At 55.4% G+C, this 18,967-nt stretch overlaps 7 protein-coding genes across 7 annotated transcripts; 4 read left to right on the top strand and 3 right to left on the bottom strand.

The window, feature by feature from the left end:
* Positions 1–4,783: 4,783 nt before the first annotated feature.
* Positions 4,784–5,329, top strand: JN550_006790 (uncharacterized protein; the record flags this gene model as incomplete). The annotated part of the gene is made up of 1 exon (XM_049318568.1): positions 4,784–5,329. The coding sequence occupies one exon, from the start codon at positions 4,784–4,786 to the stop codon at positions 5,327–5,329; it is 546 nt and encodes a 181-aa protein (XP_049171359.1).
* Positions 5,330–5,722: 393 nt separating this feature from the next.
* Positions 5,723–6,430, bottom strand: JN550_006791 (uncharacterized protein; the record flags this gene model as incomplete). Its single annotated transcript, XM_049318569.1, has 1 exon — positions 5,723–6,430. One exon carries the CDS (start codon positions 6,428–6,430, stop codon positions 5,723–5,725), a length of 708 nt encoding a protein of 235 aa, XP_049171360.1.
* Positions 6,431–9,201: 2,771 nt separating this feature from the next.
* Positions 9,202–10,782, top strand: JN550_006792 (uncharacterized protein; the record flags this gene model as incomplete). The annotated part of the gene is made up of 1 exon (XM_049318570.1): positions 9,202–10,782. One exon carries the CDS (start codon positions 9,202–9,204, stop codon positions 10,780–10,782), a length of 1,581 nt encoding a protein of 526 aa, XP_049171361.1.
* Positions 10,783–11,354: 572 nt separating this feature from the next.
* Positions 11,355–13,041, bottom strand: JN550_006793 (uncharacterized protein; the record flags this gene model as incomplete). Its single annotated transcript, XM_049318571.1, has 4 exons — positions 11,355–11,575; positions 11,629–12,562; positions 12,624–12,933; positions 12,995–13,041. The coding sequence occupies 4 exons, from the start codon at positions 13,039–13,041 to the stop codon at positions 11,355–11,357; spliced, it is 1,512 nt and encodes a 503-aa protein (XP_049171362.1).
* A 575-nt stretch (positions 13,042–13,616) lies between these two features.
* On the top strand, positions 13,617–15,068 carry JN550_006794 (uncharacterized protein; the record flags this gene model as incomplete). The annotated part of the gene is made up of 1 exon (XM_049318572.1): positions 13,617–15,068. One exon carries the CDS (start codon positions 13,617–13,619, stop codon positions 15,066–15,068), a length of 1,452 nt encoding a protein of 483 aa, XP_049171363.1.
* Positions 15,069–15,703: 635 nt separating this feature from the next.
* Positions 15,704–16,661, top strand: JN550_006795 (uncharacterized protein; the record flags this gene model as incomplete). Its single annotated transcript, XM_049318574.1, has 2 exons — positions 15,704–16,021; positions 16,098–16,661. 2 exons carry the CDS (start codon positions 15,704–15,706, stop codon positions 16,659–16,661), a joined length of 882 nt encoding a protein of 293 aa, XP_049171364.1.
* Positions 16,662–16,810: 149 nt separating this feature from the next.
* On the bottom strand, positions 16,811–18,684 carry JN550_006796 (uncharacterized protein; the record flags this gene model as incomplete). The annotated part of the gene is made up of 3 exons (XM_049318575.1): positions 16,811–17,466; positions 17,518–18,536; positions 18,599–18,684. 3 exons carry the CDS (start codon positions 18,682–18,684, stop codon positions 16,811–16,813), a joined length of 1,761 nt encoding a protein of 586 aa, XP_049171365.1.
* Between the last annotated feature and the right edge of the window lie 283 nt (positions 18,685–18,967).

Below are 18,967 nucleotides of genomic sequence, written 5' to 3' on the forward strand. Positions count from 1 at the left end.
GCCTCTGCCCCCATCTCAACACCGGGGCACTGCGACTGCGACTTACATAGTACGTATTCCGCCCGTGCTGTAGCTATCAGGGCGCACAGCTCTTACCTAGGGACTTGTCTTTTTTGAGTCTAACAAAATGCCGTGCGCTTACATTGCCCACATCGCCTTGTGGGTCTACCGGCGCGTCTACTGCAACTCATGGGCTCATATTGGAATGGTAAGAATTGGCGTGCCCCGATAACCACGCCCCAATGCCCACTGCGGTACCAAGTATCGACTTCCCCTCTAGCAAGAGAGGCTCACCACTCACTGCTCCAATGTCACTTCAAAGGATGCCGCCAAGGGGAAGTGACTACCTTAGCTACGTCCCTCAAGATATGCACAGTACCTCACCAACCCCAGCTAGGCGTCCCTGCTAGGTTTGTTGCTCTGTTGAAGGAGTTCTCGGTAGGGAGCCGAGATCCCTAAAATCCACATGAGCGGCCTCATTGGCCATCAACGCGGCGGGCGAGTCTATCGACAACCGGTCTAATTTTAATAGGCTTTCCACAGCAGTCACTCCCTACCTCCTAGTTACATAAGTTGCCGTGGACTACTTCACAGTACGTCCCTGCTTGCGCTCTCTGGCTACCAGCCGGTACGCAGGTCGCCAACACTGGACTCAAACGTTATCAGGAAGAAGACCCCCGCGCCGACAAACGACCTGCATCAGAGGCTTGATTTCCTTGCGCATCAAGGACAGCCATCATCGTTGAACCGACGCGAATTGCCGATGAAGATTCCCCATGTCATCAGTTGTGGTCATCGTACCTCTGGAGAGAGGCTTAGATCTGCGGAACCCCTGGCTCCCCGGCTCCCAGCAGACCCGGTCATGATTGTGATGACCAAACCTTGCAGACGATGATTGCAACAATCCAATCAAGCATGCACTATCCGTTCAATAGGGTCTAATGCAGACCGCCTCTCAATGTCTATCCCCGACATGCTCATCTTGAACTCAGTCAGATGGCCCTTCGCGCATGAAAGCGGCCCACTGGAGTCGCAACGTGAACCCTACTTGACTCCAAGGCTCGCAGCTGGGTTGAGCCAATCTGGAAGCAGTGACTTGTGCGGAAGCGGGCCGTCATGAACGAAGTCCGGGCGACTCGGTTTCTGACTGGTTCCCCACCTTGTTCAGCCCTACGAGCACCATGATCTCGCAGCGTCCAATGCCTGTGTAGTTGGGGACGTTCTGAGCCACTCGATCACTGGCCAACCCCTCTCGCATACATACTATCCCTTAGCATGCATGGGAAACTTCTGCAATATATGCAGACAACACGTCAAAACGGCCAACAGGTTGCCTCCCGACATGGAGACCCATCTGTGCTGATCGCTTCCGATCCTCAGCCCTACGACTCAACCCTGTCCGACGGATCTGATTTGCTTCCTCGTGACTGTTGAACCGTCCTCACTGAGACACTGTCGTCGGGACTGTCATGGCGATGGCGTTTGTACCGAGGGGAGACTTATGCAGAGAGGTTCTGTAAGCCCCAAGGGCTAATGAATCAACTATTGCCTTAGTCGTGGTGATAGGAGCATTCGGTTGATTTAGACTGCCCACTAGGCAGCTTACACGTCCATCACACTTGACAAGCAGATAGCGGCATCCAGCCTGCCAGCCTGCACGTTAAAATTGCCATACCAAAGCAAGTGACGGACTGTTGAAGTTTAGATTCATCAGACTCCCATGGCTCGTAAAATATCCCCCATCTGGGCTCAACCTCGGCGAGTTTGATATACCGACCGACTGCATACCTCGCAACCACGCTGAGACATGCCAACAGCGCACACCTCTATTTCCGCCAACTTGGTATCCCTTCATTGACAACCCAAAGTCTTATCAAGGAGAAGTCTCCTGGGCACCTCTCGGCCACCCCATCTGCGACGATGAACGATCCGATCTCATTGGCGATCTTACCTACATGCAGCAGAGCAACATGGCGAAAAGTCAACTCGGGACCCCCATATTGAAAAAAAGAATTTCTCAGCCCATTTCTTGGGGGAAAGCGACCAGAGCGCTACTAACAGGGCCTCGGCGTTGCACTGGTACCAAAGCTGGCTACCAAAACAGAATACCGCATTCGTGTCTTACAAAGATCAGGAAGACTAACTAACCTCGCCAACCTCCAAATCCAAAGTTGTCGGGCCATTTGGGGAATATGGAGGACCGCGCGTCAGTACCAACCGCCCACCCTTTTCGTTCTGGAAAACATTACCACTGCTGATGGCTACTGACCCCTGCTGACCCCGGCATCCTACCAGGCGGTGCCTCCCACCGCATTTGACTTTGACGGCCGGATATCCTGAATTACTTATTCAGGCCATTGTAAAGTACCCAGATCTTTTCTTATGTCACTCTATACCCCGGATCCGCTACTGGGGTCCTCTCAACATCCTTGAACCCCACGCTGGCAGGGTTTCTGGCGCCGTGCGCGAACCAATTGTCGTCAATGTGCAACCTGGCCGAGTGTGGTCGCATCTGATAATCTGAGTCAGACAGTCTCAAAAGTATCGTGCGATGCGCTACCGATCTTTCGGTACGCAAACATCAGCGCACTGGCTCAGCCACCTGTTCAATTGCAGTGAAGCAACCTCGGCACTCTAAGCGCCGACAACGCTGAGTCTTGTCAGACGGTGGTGGACCGTTACTGCTGCGTATGTTTAACCCCACAAGGGCTTATTTGCAGTTACAAAGCCTCAAGAATTGCAGTGGTTTGGCAAAGTACCCCGGGTTTGCCGGACCACATGCTACGCTGTCACTCAACCGTACCAATAACGGCATACAATCCAGGACATATCATTATATCTGTCTCTGTATTCAAGCAGACACAGAAAACGATTAGAAACTGTCATCACAGCAGGCGCCTTTGTATGGCAACATTATAATCAAATCGAAGAAGACAATACAGCAACACAAGCGACAGGCATATCTGAAGAATTCTTCCCACGTCGTATAATTGGGGCGCCAAGAACTTGACGTTGGTAAAGCTTAGACGGTAGTGCTGTCGAGTCGCCAAATCTAAAGCAGTGCTGAGAACATAGGTCCACTTTGTTCAACTTAAGGAATCAGCCACAGTCACGATAGGCCATGGACCGACGCAAAGAAGCGACAAACGTTTCTTTTTTCCCTGGGAGATGCAGCCAAGGATACAGTGCCGAGACGGCACGACATGGTTTGACGGAATCGTATGCCTGGTCTAGGTGACAACAAATGATGATTCCTCGGCTGATATCTAAGGCACGGACTTGACCGACACGGCCACTCATGAGGCTGTGCTGCATGTGCAGATGTGGGACGTCACTAGAGGTCTTGGACGCCCTGACGCCTCCCCGATGACAAAATCGTTCTGGAAGGCCTGCTGGAAACATGCGAGGGACTTCATGCTCGATCGTCGCCTGAAACCCAGACCCACCTCTGGTGACTCGCCGTGGTCGCTGTGAAAGGGCCTTTGTCGACTTGCCAGCGCGTAGGCCTCAGCATCGTGCAGCAAGGCCGCCCTACCTTTCTGACCCGACAAGGATCGACGGGGGTAGACCGTGGTACCTCGCATCATTGCCTTGACTTGGCCAGGATATAGTGTTTGTAAATATGGGCGGTCAAGTGTTCGGTCTTCCCAACAAAGACTGATTCTTACTACCGTCAAGGTACGTCTCTGGAAGAATGCCCCTACGAACCGGCTTCTGGAAGTTACTAGTATTTGTTCCAACGGCCAGCATGGCAGCGGAACATGCCACCAGTCGACTGGCCTTAGTTATGCCTGCCAAGCGCCTTGGTGCGCTCCACAACGCAACCAACTGCTCTAGGACCCAATCGCCCCCCTCGTCGCAGTCCACTCTCGACACTAGGTTTCTGTCTTATCTCCATAGGTGGTAATACGTTGCATCTTTTCCAACAAATCAGCATATGGCAACTTGCCAGAGTGGTTAATGGGTGAGACTCGAACTCGCTTCGGCGCTTTCAGCCATCTCATGGCTTCGGCCGCGTAGGTTCAAATCCTGCAGTTGTCGCTTAACAGCCTCTAGCACAGCTAGAGAACATCCTTTTTGCGTTCCTGGTGAATGTGCTGTGATGTTTCGCTGCTGAGGAGTCCAGAGGCAGCTTGAGTTTTGGGGGGTTCGAACTGATGGTCTCCGGCAGAGTTTAGCGCCGGGCGCCGAAAAGAAAGCGGGGCGTCCTCTCGGTTCTGGGCTGGGCTTGTCCGTCTCTCCGTGATTTTGCACTTTGCTGCACTGCACTGAGACGAGATAATCCAAAACGAGGATTTTCGTTGCAGAGCCAGATGGTATCTTTCTTTTTGGTACCTAGTTGCGTGTTGCTCTTGACATAGCATTGCGCTGTTCTGACACCCTGAAATCATCCCATCGCCTGACGCCCTGGAAAGCTGTAAGTCAAGTCAACGTTAGGACCCCTGCAAAAAAAAGTTCGAGCTTGAGCTGTTGATCTCGAGCATCCGAGGACAGTCCTGACGTCTTCCCATACAAGTGGGCGTACGACACGTTGGCACCGGTCTTTTCGTTTGACCAGGATCTCGGTGACGAGCAGAACCCCTGTCTCGGAATCGCATACCTCTGCAGCAGCATCATGTCTTCAGCGTCACAACCACAGCCGGGCGACGGCGGCAGCGGCAGCAGCAGCAGCAGCAGTGGCAGCGCCGGGCAACTCGCGACGACCCAGGCTTCACTGCAGCCCTACGAGAACCCGGCCCTCCACATGGCAGCCCTCGGCGTAGCCCCCCTTTCGCTGATCGGGATGCTGTGGCCACCGCGGCGCCTCGACATGCGCGCCGCCATGCTGGGCGGCACGTTCCTTTGGAGCGTCATGCAGCTGCGGTACGACTACACGGGCAAGTCGTCGCTGCACCGCCTGCAGACGAGCGTGGCCAACATGGATCCGGCCTCCTCGGCCCCCAGCGAGCGCTATGCCGAGACCCAGCGCCTCATCCGCGAGGAAAAGGCCCGCCGCGAGCGCGCCCGGGAGCTCAGAGCCCAGGGGCTCAGCGACGAGGATATCCGACGCGTGCAGGAGCTCGAAAGGCGGACAAAGGCGGCGGCGGCACCACAGAAGGGCGAAGGAGAGAGGGGCACACTGGAGACCATCTGGATGGGCGATGCGCAGGATGACTGGAAGGAGAAGCGGGCACAGAAGGAGCGCGAGGCCCTGCAGGAGGGCGGCGGCGGCATCTGGGGACTGATCTCGGAGCAGATCTCAGACGTGTTTGGCCATGGCGAGAAAAAGGCACAGGAGGAAGCCGCGAGGCGAAAGAAAGAGAATGGCAACGGAGAGAACAAGCCGTAAGGGGGAAATGTCCTGCTGGCCCTAGCGACGTGGGTGTTCAACGGGCAGAGTGCCCGCAAGGGGCGAGGGCAACAACCGACTTGAGGCAGATTCAACTGTACGATACTGTAATGTTTAAGCTACAAGAACAACATTGGGACGGAGTCACGGATGGTGTCATTCTGCTACTTGGTAGATTGTGGAGGTATCACAATTTCTCGACTTTCTCTGGACTACAAAGTAGACAACCAGAATCCAAAAAAAAAAAAAAATACGAAGACAGGACGGTTGGCGGTGGCTAATGGTCATTTCTTTTAAAACCCCCCTACACTCCTAAACTCCTGGAAAAGATGCGCTGTTGACAGATGTCGTGAAAATGCAATGGTGTAGACGTGCCTCGAGCCACGGATCCGTTCAGTCCGACGCCGCCGTGGCCTTCTCGGCGTCCCTCTTGGCCTTCCTCTCGATCCTGTCGATCTGCTTCTTGCGCTCGCGCAGCTTGCGGCCCTTGAGGAGCTTGCCGCGCTTGTTCCGCAGCCGCGCAGCCTCCTTCTCCTTGCGCTGCGCCCGCTTCTGGGCCCGGGCCGCCGACTGCCCGTCGCGCTTCTCGACGTACTCGCGCACCGCGGCCTCCAGCTCCGCCGAGTCCTGGCCCGGCTCGATCTTGAGCGACTTGCGCAGCGCCTCGCGCTGCTTGCCGATCAGCGCCAGCCGCCGCCGTGCCGCCCGGTTGGGTTTCCCGCCGCTGCCGGCCTCGGTGGCCTCGTTCGTAGCATCCCCGGCGCCCTCGGCCTCGACTGCGCCGGCAGGGGCGGCGGATTTGGACGTTGATTTGGACGGGTTGGTGTCGATTGTGAAGAGGGAGTTGGGTTCGACGTCGACGGGAGCTTTCGATTGCTTGGCCGGAACATCGACGTCCTCCGAGTCTGATGCCTCGTCGGAGTCGGAGTCTGAGCCTGAGCCTGAGGATGATTCCGAATCTGATTCCGAGTCTGAGCTCGAGGTAGATTCGCTATCATCTCTCATCGTTTTCTTGGTCTGGTGCAGCTTGGTCACTTTGTCATCCGAGACCTTCTTCTCCCTCTTGGCCGCCTCGACCTTGGTTGCCCTATCCTTAGCCATGGCGGCAACGAACTTTGTGCAGAGCCTAACGGAGTGTATTCAGGTAAATTCGAACGAATTTCAAGCTGTCGTGATTCTGTGCTGGCGAATTGGGTTGCCGTGCGCGTGCTATGCGACTGGCAAGGCTGTAAATATTTTGGGTACCGGCTTTGATTGACTGGAAAAGCTGCCGCTTAGACCTGGCAAACGGTTCCTAGAAAAAAAAGTTGAGGTTCCAGCCATCCTTATCTTATCGCGACTTTGCTCGAGGCACCCCGCCTGTAGCGTGGATCAGGGGTCCTGTGCCAAGAAGCCAGGGTGGTAGGAAGACCTATCAGCTTTTCTTTGTATTGTTCGAGATTTCACAGCTCCTCGTGTACTTGTTACCATTGGAACAAATTCCTTTCATTCGGAAGACGCATTCATTCATAGGTGCTGAATCAAGTCAGCTCTCATAACTCAGATATAGCCCCAAGTTTCGGGCAACAGCACAGCGCGGCGCAACCGCTTCGACTCCTGTCAAGGCTACTATACTGGGTATATATTATTTGCAGTTCATCTACAAGGTTCTCTACGGGGCTTGGGAGCCGAATTCAAATTCATACCTTGTGTTCCTGAATCCGAACTAGGGTAGTCCAGTAGCACATGTTCCCGAGCATTACCTCAGGTTATCATTCATTTAGGTGTACCGTGTCCTAGATCAATTGTGCTCGGAATTGTCAAAGGCACTCGGAAACTCGAACGAATTGCTCCATTATGACCATTTGTACTCGATTCCTAGACCAGGTCAGCCTTGCGAACTTAGCCTCTTGCATGTCACACGAGAAGAAAGTTAATACCAGGCTTGGTTCTGGGTTATGTACAGAATGAATGGGACGGAGGGAATAGAGTCGCACAAGGCATTATGGTATTAGACGATATGGCGAAAACCGTTTGCCAATTGCCATATGAAGGCTTCTGTATATGCCTGAATATCTCTACACATAGCTATTTCAAGGAACTGAAGTTACAACTTCCTTGATGCAGTGCGACAGGAATGCCTATGCCCAATGATCGATTTAGAGCTTCCCAAAGAGTTTCATTCGAGTCAGCCAGAATGTGTTGACTCCTAGTAAACATTGTTGGCCCTTAAAAAAAACCTCCGCTTGCATCTTTCACATACGCATTGACTTGCAAACAGAGAACTGCTTGTTAGTACATGATTCTTACTTCTCCTCTTGGTACCAGGTAGCCGTCTAACACCTAAGCTCAAGATGAGCCCCTGTTGGTAGCAGACAAATGGCACACTGTTCACCCTGTTAGTCCATTTTCCCAACCTCATCGAAGGGTACGGATCAGATTTGGCCGTTACACACTCTGTATGCCGCCAATTTCTAGGGCAAGGTCTCAAAGTAGTCGTACTATTAACGCTAAATGTATGGCAACAGACCGAAGCTGCTCTCCTTTCCCAGGACCGACCAGGCACTCTTAAAAATATCTCCCGTAGCCGATAAGAGGTCTTCAACCTCGCAGATGCCTTCAAGTACGGCATCATCCAGGCCGTCGATTGCAATGCCCCCGTCAGGGAAGAATTCATTCAGGAGCTGCACCGTAGTTTTCTGGCCAACGATAAATCTAACAACACGAGTGATGGGACCCTTGGCGAATACCGAACATGTGCAGTCGTTGCAACAACAGAAAACAATTATAAGAAGAGCATGTACATGGAGCAATCCTTCAAAGACCTGCGTGAGGAAATGGAGGGATAACGTGATGGGGAGTTCATGGAGCCGTTCGAGATAGCGAGCCGATACTGCCAAAGATTCTCATGTATCCACCCATTTGCGAGAGTTAACGGGCGGCTCAGTAGGATCCTGCTCAATGTTCTATGAAACAAGCACGCATCCGCAGTCAAAGAGTGCCTCCCAGTCACCCATAGTGTCGCAACCATGCCTTTCAGGCATGGCATACAACCTGACCATGGGGGGTAAATGCTACCACCAGGGAAGAGCGCTCTTCACTACTCCTCGCTATTCTCTCCCTCGCCAATCCTTTCCAGGAAATCATCACCACTCATGCCTCTGCCAAGACAAGACAGCAAGTTCAAATGCCCTCCTAGAATCCTCTCTTCCTGCATTACTCTTTCCCACCACAACCTTGAGCATCTACCCTTGTGCGGCTGCTCACAGACCTAGTTGAGGTCCACGTCTATCTTCGTAGGTGCTCTGTTGTACACACACGAGATACGTTGCTGCTCAAAACTCAACCCTGTTATCATCACAATACCAGACCTCATCCATCTCATCGCACCCCTTGAGGTAGCTGGTGCTCTCCTTCCTTACACCTCTTGTTGTGCGGCACACTCACACTTCTTTCATCTAACACTGCACCTGCTGCTCAGAACCTTCGACGATTGAACCCTGGTCACTGTAGTTGCCTCATCCACAATGGTTTCATAGCCACCTTCTACTTTTCGCACCCAAATGACCTCACGAAATAGAACGACGCCAGTCCACAACACACAGGTAGCGGGCTTGCAAGACACAGCGATACAAGTTGAGCTCTAGTGGGTACTCATATCGACTCTTCGATTCATGATCAACGCCAACCATTTAACGTACACGGCATAAGTGCCAAGCAGAACCCATTCAGTCAGCCGTTCTTGCCAATACTTGGTCTTACCACTTACACCCTCTCGTACACCAGTGAATTTGTCATCATATTCCCCCTATCCAACAGGTCAGTGAGTACGCACATCCTTCCCGAACCCCCCTTGACCCTGCAGTAAACGTCTAACAATGTCGGCAGGCACAATGCCTCGAGCCCAGGCAGCCAAAAAGCGTGGGACCGGATCAGCCGCTGCCGCTCGACGTCCGAAGAAAGCCATCATCCGCCGGCGCGCACCTGCCCGCCGTCGTGGAGCGGCCAATTCCGAGGCTGAGGATGCTTCTCAGGGAGCACGGCGGCTCCGCGGTGCCGAAAGGGGCACAATTCCTGCCTGTACAGAGGTGCCGCCGCCCATCCACCAGCGTGTCGCAGCGCTCATCGGGAGTCGCTGGCCAGGCAAGCGAAAGGCGTCCAACGCGTGGGACGACCGTATCTGTAAGCGGCACTGCGGCTCGCCACTCTACGACATGCCGTGGGAGGCGCCGGATGAGAGGCGATACAACGTCGCCCACAAGCCGGGAGTGAACGACGGGCACCAGATCATCGAGACGCCCCCCTACTCGCGTGCGCACCTGCTGGGCAACTCGGACCCGAGCGACGAGCTGGTACCTGCTGATCGCAACCTATGGGCGCAGCGGCGAAATGGAGCGGTGCCGGATCCCACAGCAGCCATGGGCATGTTTGCCAGACTGCCGGCTGAGATCCGGGACGAGATCTTCCGGCACCTGCTTGTCCACCATAACGACATCAAGGTGTTGGAGAAATGGACGTTGGTATTCCCACGCTCGCGGCCCAATCTGGATCTCGGGCTGCTGCGGGCCTGCCGTATCTTCTACTTGCAGGGCGTTCGCATCCTGTATGGCGAGAACACGTTCACGTACAGGACCCGCGACATCGCGGACAACAAGGAGGAGAAGGGGATCGTCGAGAAGCATGTCTACTCGCACGACCGCATCCCCATCGAGCGCCACGGCCACCTGTTCCGCAACATCCGGATCGCGGTCGAGGCGAACCGGCTGTGGGGGTTCGACGGCCGCCGCGTCCTGCCCGAGGCCCTGCAGAAGTTCCTCCCGGAGTCCATCCCCGCGGCGCTGCACACGGTGACCATCGAGCTGCCGGCGCAGACGCGGGCCATGCTGAACATGAACCGCGACTCGGGCACCAGGAAGGGGGAAGTACCGACCGCCTCGTGGTTCCGCTCCGACAGCCCGGTGCTGAAGACGCTCGAGAGACTCAACTGCCAGTTCATCCGCATCCTGGCTTACGACAAGGAACGCAACTACTACAGCGCCGTCATCGACCGGCGCCCGCACTTCACGCAGATGAACGCCGACGAGGGCAAATATCATATGTGGGCGCATGACGCAGTCATCCTGGGGCGGCGCAAGGCTCAGTCGATCCAAGCCCGAGCTACGCTGGGGACGATGAGGTACTGGATTGAGAGGCTGGTGATCGACCCGCAGGCTGTTGTGAGGCCGGGCCACTCGCCTTTCCAGAACTACGAGCCCGACATACAGGGCGATGGCCCATTGGAGTCGTTGCCCAGCGGGACCAGCACACCGTCAAGCCGCAGATCTGGCAGACTTGTCAACTACAGTCTAGGCTCACAATCCTTTGACGATTCCGAAGATGATGAGGACGACTCGAGGATAGATACTGGCTCGTCAATTGGAGATTATGACAACGGGGAGGACGAATACGAGGACAACTCTATGTTCGTTAGTTGAGATCCCAAATAGCATTCAGCCCCGATGGGATTGGGATGCCGGCACGTTGGTTCCTTGGTTCCTCCTCCTCCGCCTCTTCACTTTCGACCCACACATGATTCGCCTGCATGGCATCGCGCAGAGCATTCTTATCCCCCTTGAACGGCAATATCATTATCATTCGTCATTTCCTCATTTTTCGCGACTCAGCTATTCGGTGTGTGGCGGTCAGTCGGTGGATGCCCTTTCTTCTCGCGACCCCGTTGAGTATAGACTTATAAAACATTCGCGAAGTTTTATAATTTTATGTCGGAACGCTGGCCTCAGGAGCGCTCAAGTTTCCAGTGCCATCATTTCACTCGCCCTCTCAGCTGATGGGATATTCATCTCGCAGATCGACACACCTGAGGTATGGTTCGGAGGGTACTTCTATTCATAGGGTATTGGCGTGTCCGCGCTGGTTTAATATTGCGAATTGGTTTCTCTGTATCTTGCTCAGCTAGTTCTCCTAATCATGACTCATGATCTCGTCTGATATGCTGTCGCTGCGCACTTGCCCACTATAGCTTCTGCTGGGAATCGGGTGCTTTTTCTCAGGAGACAGCTATCTTGACTCTCGTCACGTCCAGTGTTTCCGAGTCCACCAACACTATCTCTTTGGTGGCATTGAACGACGGCACCGTAATAAGTCGTACTGACTGTGCGTCAGGCCCTACGATGACTTTGGTGCCGAACTCCGGTTGGCAGCCCACGAAATAGAGATGCGGGCATGCCTTCATGACAAACGGATCGTCGTCTTGAAATGGGTAGGCCCCTGGTCTGGTTAGTCTCTGTTTGAACAAGCGTTCCCCTCGAAGTGTAACTTACAAAGGGTATCTGGCGCTGTCGGCGCGCAACAACGCCACCTGCACATGGCCTCCATCATGCCTAACCGGTCCTCGCTGTCAACATATTTGAAGACATCATCCAGATTTTGCCCTCCTGTTCCGAGCACTCGCCACCCATCTACCTCTCCTTCCCATGGGTTCGTGACGTTGTCGAACCATCCGACATCGTTAGATGTTGGCAATGCGGTGTAGGCTCTTGCACCCGGAAACATGGCGGCATGGATCGGCTGCTGCGGATAGCTGGAGTTGGCCGGATCTTGAGCACCGGCAAGAAGGGTGACGGGCATCGTTGGTAGAAGTGTGGCAAGAAACTCGTCTAGGAGCTGCGATGGCTGCGCATTGTAAGAGCTGGCGTCATAACCATACTTCTTGTTTGTCTTCTTCTCCGTTTGCTGCTCGGCCTCGGGTTTCCGCTCGTCCAAAGAAATCGAGTTTCCAGCGATGATCAACCGGCTGATCTGCGATAGTTCCTGCTGGGTTGAGGGGTCCAGAGCCTCGCCGAGGAGGTACTCGAGTAAAAGGTTCAACTCGATAGCGTGCGAAGCATCGGAACCGGAGAACCCTAGGCCGGAGACGATGGCAATCTTGCCACCACTTCCCTTGGTTTGAGTACCCGTCATTTCCTCGTCTTCATCCTTTGTCTTGGTCTTCGCCGCACCGTTGGCGCCGGGCGGTTTGGATACAGCCCAGCGATCTGGTTGAGGTGGCAGGTTGGGGAACTTGAGGTCGATGACCTCCAGCTCGCCATTTGCATTTTCCGTACCCATGACGGCGATGATGCACCCGGTGACGAGAAAAACCGACCTCAAAGCATCTCCGACGAGCCGTATACGACCGGACTCATCTTCCAGAGTGACAGCATCGCCTTCCTCCGACCAGTACTTGTTAGTGGAGGTTGGTGCGGAAATCCACCTCTGTAGGAAGATTAGCCCCCGGTTCCTCGCTCCGCTCGTTGATGGGCGACTGGGAACCTACGTCCTTGGAGACATCCTCCATGATGTTGGGTTTCAGGGCCATTTCCATGTAGACGGTGCCTACCACCCAGCACAGCTCACCCTGGCGGATGTCCAAGACCCGGTCTACTTGCTTGACCTCCTCGCCGCCAATGACGGTGTCGGCCCAGGCCTCGGAGGCGATCTGCTCTACGGCAGGCCTGATTTTGGTCAAGCGCAGAAAGTACATGTCTGCAAACTGCTGCTGATACGACTTCTCCTTGGCCAAGCGGAAGGAGTGCAGAGGCTTGTATGTTGAGGCAGCTCTCTCCAGCTCGTCCTCTTGCTTGCCCCTTTGGCTTGGCATTAGCTCCAAGACATCACAGAAACCGGAAACAGAGTGGGCGGACTTACGAAGGCTTACGCAAGAGGTTTCCTGGGACATTGTCGAGGTCTGCCATGTTTGAGCTTTTTTTTTCCGGCGTCAAATCCCACGGGCAGTCTAGAAGACGTTGAAATTCACCAGGGCATCAAGATGAAGAATGACGGGGGCCAGACGCGCCGAGTCCAGCATGAGACGCGTTTTTGGCGTAAATTGAAAACCAGTGTGGCTTGTACCGCAAGGTCTGCCTAAGTTCGCTGTCGAGCAAGTCCTGCAGTGGCTCGTGGCAGCGCTGGGGGCCACTAGAAGCTACTTCAGTACTTGCCTAGGCCCATCGCATAGCGGCGTCGTGGTACTGCTGTCAACGGATTTGATTCGCCACGACCCCTGTTTCGCGGGGTAAGGCTATGCAAGGCTACGAGGACAACCCAAATTTTTTAGAAAAATTGTCTGCATTTTCCAGTCCGTTCTCCATCGCCGCTTGTGTAAGTGGCCGCCGACAGATCCCTTCCCTTGTCTTGCGAGCTCGAGATTTACCGCCTTTCGTCTCAACACCAGGGCCCTTGGCATAGTATTATATCGCAGGGGAAACAGCTGAGCAGCACCCTTTCAATCTCCCCGTCAATCCGAGTTGGCCGCCAGGGCTCACTTGCGATGGATTCGGCAGCCGAGTCGCAGCAGGTGCGGGTGAACTTCACCACGACCCTCCCAGAGCTCCAGCTTCCCGAGGGTAAGAGCCAGCTGCTCGTCCCGGGCGACATCAAGCGATATGGCTTGTCTCGCGTGCTCAATTCCGAGTCCATGCTCAACACCGACTCCCCCATCCCCCTCGACTTCCTCGTCAACGGCACCTACCTGCGAACCTCGCTCGAGGACTACCTGAAAGACAACGGCCTGTCCTTCGAAACGACTGTCACCCTGCAGTACGTCAAGAGTCTGATACCGCCTACCTACCAGGCCAGCTTTGAGCATGACGACTGGGTAACCGACATCGACGTCTTGTCCTCGACCTCCCGCGCTGGCCTCTGGACCGGCAGCTCCCTGCCCCAGGGCCAGGACCGCCTCTTGTCTGCCTCCTACGATGGTCTTTTGAGAATATGGAATGGCTCCGGCCAAGTCATCGCTACCTCGCCCTCCGCGAGCAATGGCGGACACAGCGCCGCCATCAAGTCGGCCAAGTTCCTGAAGTCATCTCAGATTGCATCTGCTGGTCTCGACCGGACCGTCCGTGTATGGAAGTACACTGAGACGGACGACTTCAGCGGCGAGCTGAAACCTACCCTCGAGCTATTCGGCCACCAGGCATCCGTCGAGTCTCTAGACGTGCACACTCCCAGCGGCCGAATCATTTCTGCCTCCAAGGATGGCGCTGTTGGCTTGTGGTCTACATCCAAATCCGCAGCACCCGAAGTCCAAGCAAGTCTGTTGCCTGGCGCCGGCTCCAACGTAGCCAAGAAGCGGAAGATCGCGGCATCGGCGCCGCAGCGAGGACCTCTATCTCTGGTGCAGATCCACAACTCCCCGGCGTCTGCGGCGATCTTCCACCCCGACGACTCGACCGTAGCGTACTCGGCTTCAGAAGACCACACCATCAAGACGATAGATCTGACAACGTCGCTGGTGGTGAGCTCCCTGACTACCGCACACCCGCTGCTGTCGCTGGCTTCGCTGCCAGGGATCAGCAACGCATTGCTGGCAGCTGGCACGTCGGCAAGGCATATCACGCTGGTCGACCCGAGGGCATCCGCGACGACTACATCCGTCATGACGCTCCGCGGCCACCGGAATTTCGTCACCAGCATCTGCGCCTCGCCCAACGACAACTACTCCCTGGTGTCGGGCTCACACGATGGAACTTGCAGGATATGGGACTTGCGGAGCGTCCGGTCAGGCACCAAGACGGAGGGAGGTGGCAGCGTCAGCGAGTCGGTCTACGTCATCGAGAGAGACAGCCAGAAGGGCAAGAAGAAGAGGAGCGACGTGCCCGGCGCTGGCTGCAAGGTGTTCAGTGCCGTGTGGGACAAGCACTGGGGTATTGTGAGCGGAGGCGAGGACAAGCAGGTGCAGATAAATAGGGGCAGCGACCTGTTGCTGGCTAAGGAGTAAGCGAACATAGCAAGGGGTGGGCCCGATATCTCCATGATACCCAAACAAAATGGATAGACAAGACCGGGCGCAAATGGTATACAATTTTCAACATGGTACGAGTACTCTTTCTTCTTCGGCTGGTGCGCGGTGCCCATCGCCTCTGTTCCCGTTCGCTTCTGGCCGACACAACCCGGGCTAGTCACGGCTGTAAGCCGTCTCGCAACTTTGACAAGGCACTGCCGCGCTGAACGGAATTCCACCCACGACAACCACCCTAAGTCGAGCTGAAAACAAACCCCTGCCAAGACTCCGCTTTGGCGGCTCGCACTATTTCGTGTCTGGCAACAATGCGAATGGCGTCCGACACCACGATAGGCCCATTGGGACAGTGTCTGCGGATCCTTTACCGCTGCAGAGGGGCAGAGATGCAGTGGTGTCTCAGCAAAGACGCATCAGCTCAGCGATACCAGACCGACCCCCCGGCTTCGCGAGCGTTGGTCACGTAGATGCCACATACTTAGTAGAGGGGAGATAGCCGCCCGCCCGCCACGAGCCAAGTCAAGACAAGCTTTCTTGGCTGTGCATATAATTAGACGGTGATTGTGGCCCATATATATTGTTATCGATTCTTACTTGAAGGCCTTCTTGTGGTTATGTTTTGTATAAGCTGCGGCACCTCGCTGCCGGACCAGGCTCGCTTCTGTTCCTCGTGCGGCACACAGCTGCCCGTGGCGGCCGGGTCGGCGACGGTGCAACAGCAGCCGTCGCCCGTGTCGAGCCATCACGCCTCACCTCTCGTCGTCCAGCCGCGGCCGGCGCAGCAGCAGCAAGTCTACTCTGGCCCACCGCCGCCGCCATCCATCGTTCAGCAGCAAACCGCAAACGCGCTCATTGCGCCGGGCGGCCAGCCCACGGCGGCGTTCAACAGGCTGGCGGCGGAGGTTTTCTACGCGCTCGACGCGAACGTGGCAGTATACTTCCCCCTTTCTCTAGCTTCCTTGCCATAGTATGTAAGCCACATGCTGAGCGAAGGACCCGTTCCCGCAGCCCCAAAGAACAGGTGCCCTCGAGGTCTCCAAGCTGATCTCCTACCGCACCCTCTCCGCGCTCTCCGTTCCGCCCTACTACGGGGAATATGTGCTGCCGACGTACGCGGCCGTGATCCTGATCGAGCTGATCCCTAACCAGCCGCCGACGGCCCCTGTCGTGTCCTGGCGCGGGTGGCACCAGTTCCTGCTCCAGAAGATCCTTGCCGAGCCCGGACAGACGTACGTAGGCCTCACGAGGCTCTTTGGCACGTTCGGAATGCCTGTGTGGTTCGGAGCCGGGGACTTCCCGAGGGCGGCGGACCCGTTGGCGGTCGGCAAAGAGCAGAGATTCCGCGCCGAGATATACGCGCTTGCGCAACGAAGTTTGAGCTCGGGGTCATCGGGTGGTGGAATGCTCGGCGGACTGTTCGGTGGAGGCGGCTCGTCCTCCGGGGGTGGGGGGAAGATGAGCAAGATGGCTGCACACGCCATGTTGAAGCTGGCGACACAAGGTAGTGCGAACATCGTGAATGCTAGTCTACCTGCAGGGACCGGCTTTGTGGCACCATTCCCAGGATTTTAGGTCTAATCAGGCTGGCGTTTGTAATTATAGAATAATCTCACCAAGTCGACTTGTTGCAGAATCAGAGGTCGTAATGGTGAAGCGTCATACAGTATACACGAGCCCTCATGCAGCCGTGGCGGCGGCTACGGTACTAAACACTGGGCTTCTCAAATCGCCCTCCGAGCGTAACCCTGATTTGATTTAGGGAGCAACTGGACAACCTCTCTTTCGTACCGAAGCCGCTGAACCGGCAGTCTCTCCCTTTGCACCGCGCGCCAAACATAGTTGGCCACCGTGGTTGTTTTCAACGGGGGATTACGAAGGAGCTGTGCAACTTGTTGAATCGACATGTCCTTGTTGGCATGCCATAAGTGATACGCCCTTAGCTCATAACTGGAAGCATGCGTGCCGGTCTTCTTGGTGTCCACATCCGCAGGCTGGTTTTCAAGCTTGAAGGCAGCCACCCAAGCGTCTGCAGCTTCAACGCGAGGGTCTTTGGGAACGGCAAGATCCAAGATTTTTTCGGCCTGGGAGATGGTTTTCGCCACGCTGGCGATGCTCTCTTTGGCTGATCTGAGGTATGCTTTCAGCTGGCGCCTTCGCGCCGCGGGACTCAGTATCGAAGTAGTACCCTCTTCCTCCTCGGGACGTGGCTCCGAAGCTTCGGCTTCTGAATCTGTTTCCAAATCCAGGCCGTCCGCAAGACGAATCGGGAGGTTCAACTCGGCGTGGTGCGGCCTGGGGGGACACGGTTCAAGTTGTTTCCTGTGATGCTCCAGAGTAGCATATAAGTGTACTCCAGCATAGGCATCCGAGGCGGAATCTAGTTCGTATCAGTAGAGCCCTAAAGAAACCTAGGTGAGGAGTAGCTCACAAATGACCTGATTCATATGGAGCGGTTTGGTCCAGTCACTAGACCGAACATCCTGCCCCTTGAACATTGGTAGATGGAGATACTCTTCGACTTGCTGAGACAAGGGCATCAACCGCTTGTTTATAGAGCTAAATTGCCCAGTTCTAGAGTAGGTGACCAGCTTGTATAGATGGCTGAGTTCCATCAAGCCTTTCGAATCGATGCCCAGGTGAGTCCTTAGCCTGGTAGCGTCGCCTTTGATCCAGACGCCGACTTTCGTGATCTCAGGATCTTCCATAATCTTTTTGAACGAGGGAGCAGCAAAGTCATCGTCCTTGGAAAAAAGCGCCACATGAAACAGCGCTATACGACTAGGACTCGCCAGTTGGATCAGAGATACGTTTTTCCTTGGGCCCGCCGAACGAGGAGCGTCAGCGAACCACTCAAGGTCGAAGCCCAGGACCTTCTCATTCATGAAATACTGCTGGCAAACACGCTCAGTGGTATGCTTGCTCCTGCAATAGTGCACCTTGGGCTTTTGAGCGACGCCATCTTCATTCGGTCCCCGATACAGAGCGTAAGACCAGAAAGACTCTGGTGTCCCCGGTTCCGCTTCCTTGGCGGCGCGAAACAGATCCTCGGACACGGCGTACTCCAGGGCAGGGTACGGCGGGTCGTTTGATATTCTCTTCTCTGCCTTCTTGTCCGATCCCGCGTTCGGGGTAGTCGCAGCCTCCCCTTGGTCGCCATTTCTTAGCGAAGTGTCCGCAGCCGCCGGCAGCTCAGGGTAAAGAGGATCCTTCTGTTCCGGCGATTCGTTGCTCGCGTCGTTCGAAAGCTTACCCGCCTTGTTCGGCGTGTTTGGCGCAGCTGTGCCGTGATCCACAAGGGCCGGCGCAGAATGGCTCAGGCGGCGCGGCCCGTATACATTGCTCGATGACGTTGAGGCACCGGTTGAAAACGAGATGCCTCTCGATGGGTGCCATAATTGGAATCGCGAAGCACTCGAGGCCATGCTGAAAAATCTATAGAGTGAGGAACTATGTATTGGCGTTAGCTTTGAAGAGGTTCTTCCCCGGTCGCAAGAGTGTGGGTGACATACAGCCGCAATGCGCTGTATTGTCGCAGAACCGGAGGAGGAGCAGAAGCAAAGAAGCTGACAGCCTCGAGGACACGGCGGCGTATCATCTGTGAGATAAAAATACAGAACCGCACCGCAGCTCCATGTTTCACACACGGAGTGGTGTCGGTACAGGGTCACTATAGGGGGTTATTGGCGGTGATGGATACAGCGTGTCCAGGCAGACGCGCCGCCCATCTGCAGGTTCAAGGCAGTGGTCGCGTTTCAGCGCCCATCAGCGGACCATGGCGTCTGTGACGGGGATTCGGCGGGTCTGTTCGGGGCCACTCCCGGGTCGCTTAGTCACTAAACCCAGTGAATCGCCCTTCGCGAAAACAGGTGACCTCCATT

The sequence above is a fragment of the Neoarthrinium moseri genome (genome assembly GCF_022829205.1).
Source record: "Neoarthrinium moseri strain CBS 164.80 chromosome Unknown scaffold24_Wmoseri_CBS_16480, whole genome shotgun sequence".
NCBI lineage: Eukaryota > Fungi > Ascomycota > Sordariomycetes > Amphisphaeriales > Apiosporaceae > Neoarthrinium > Neoarthrinium moseri.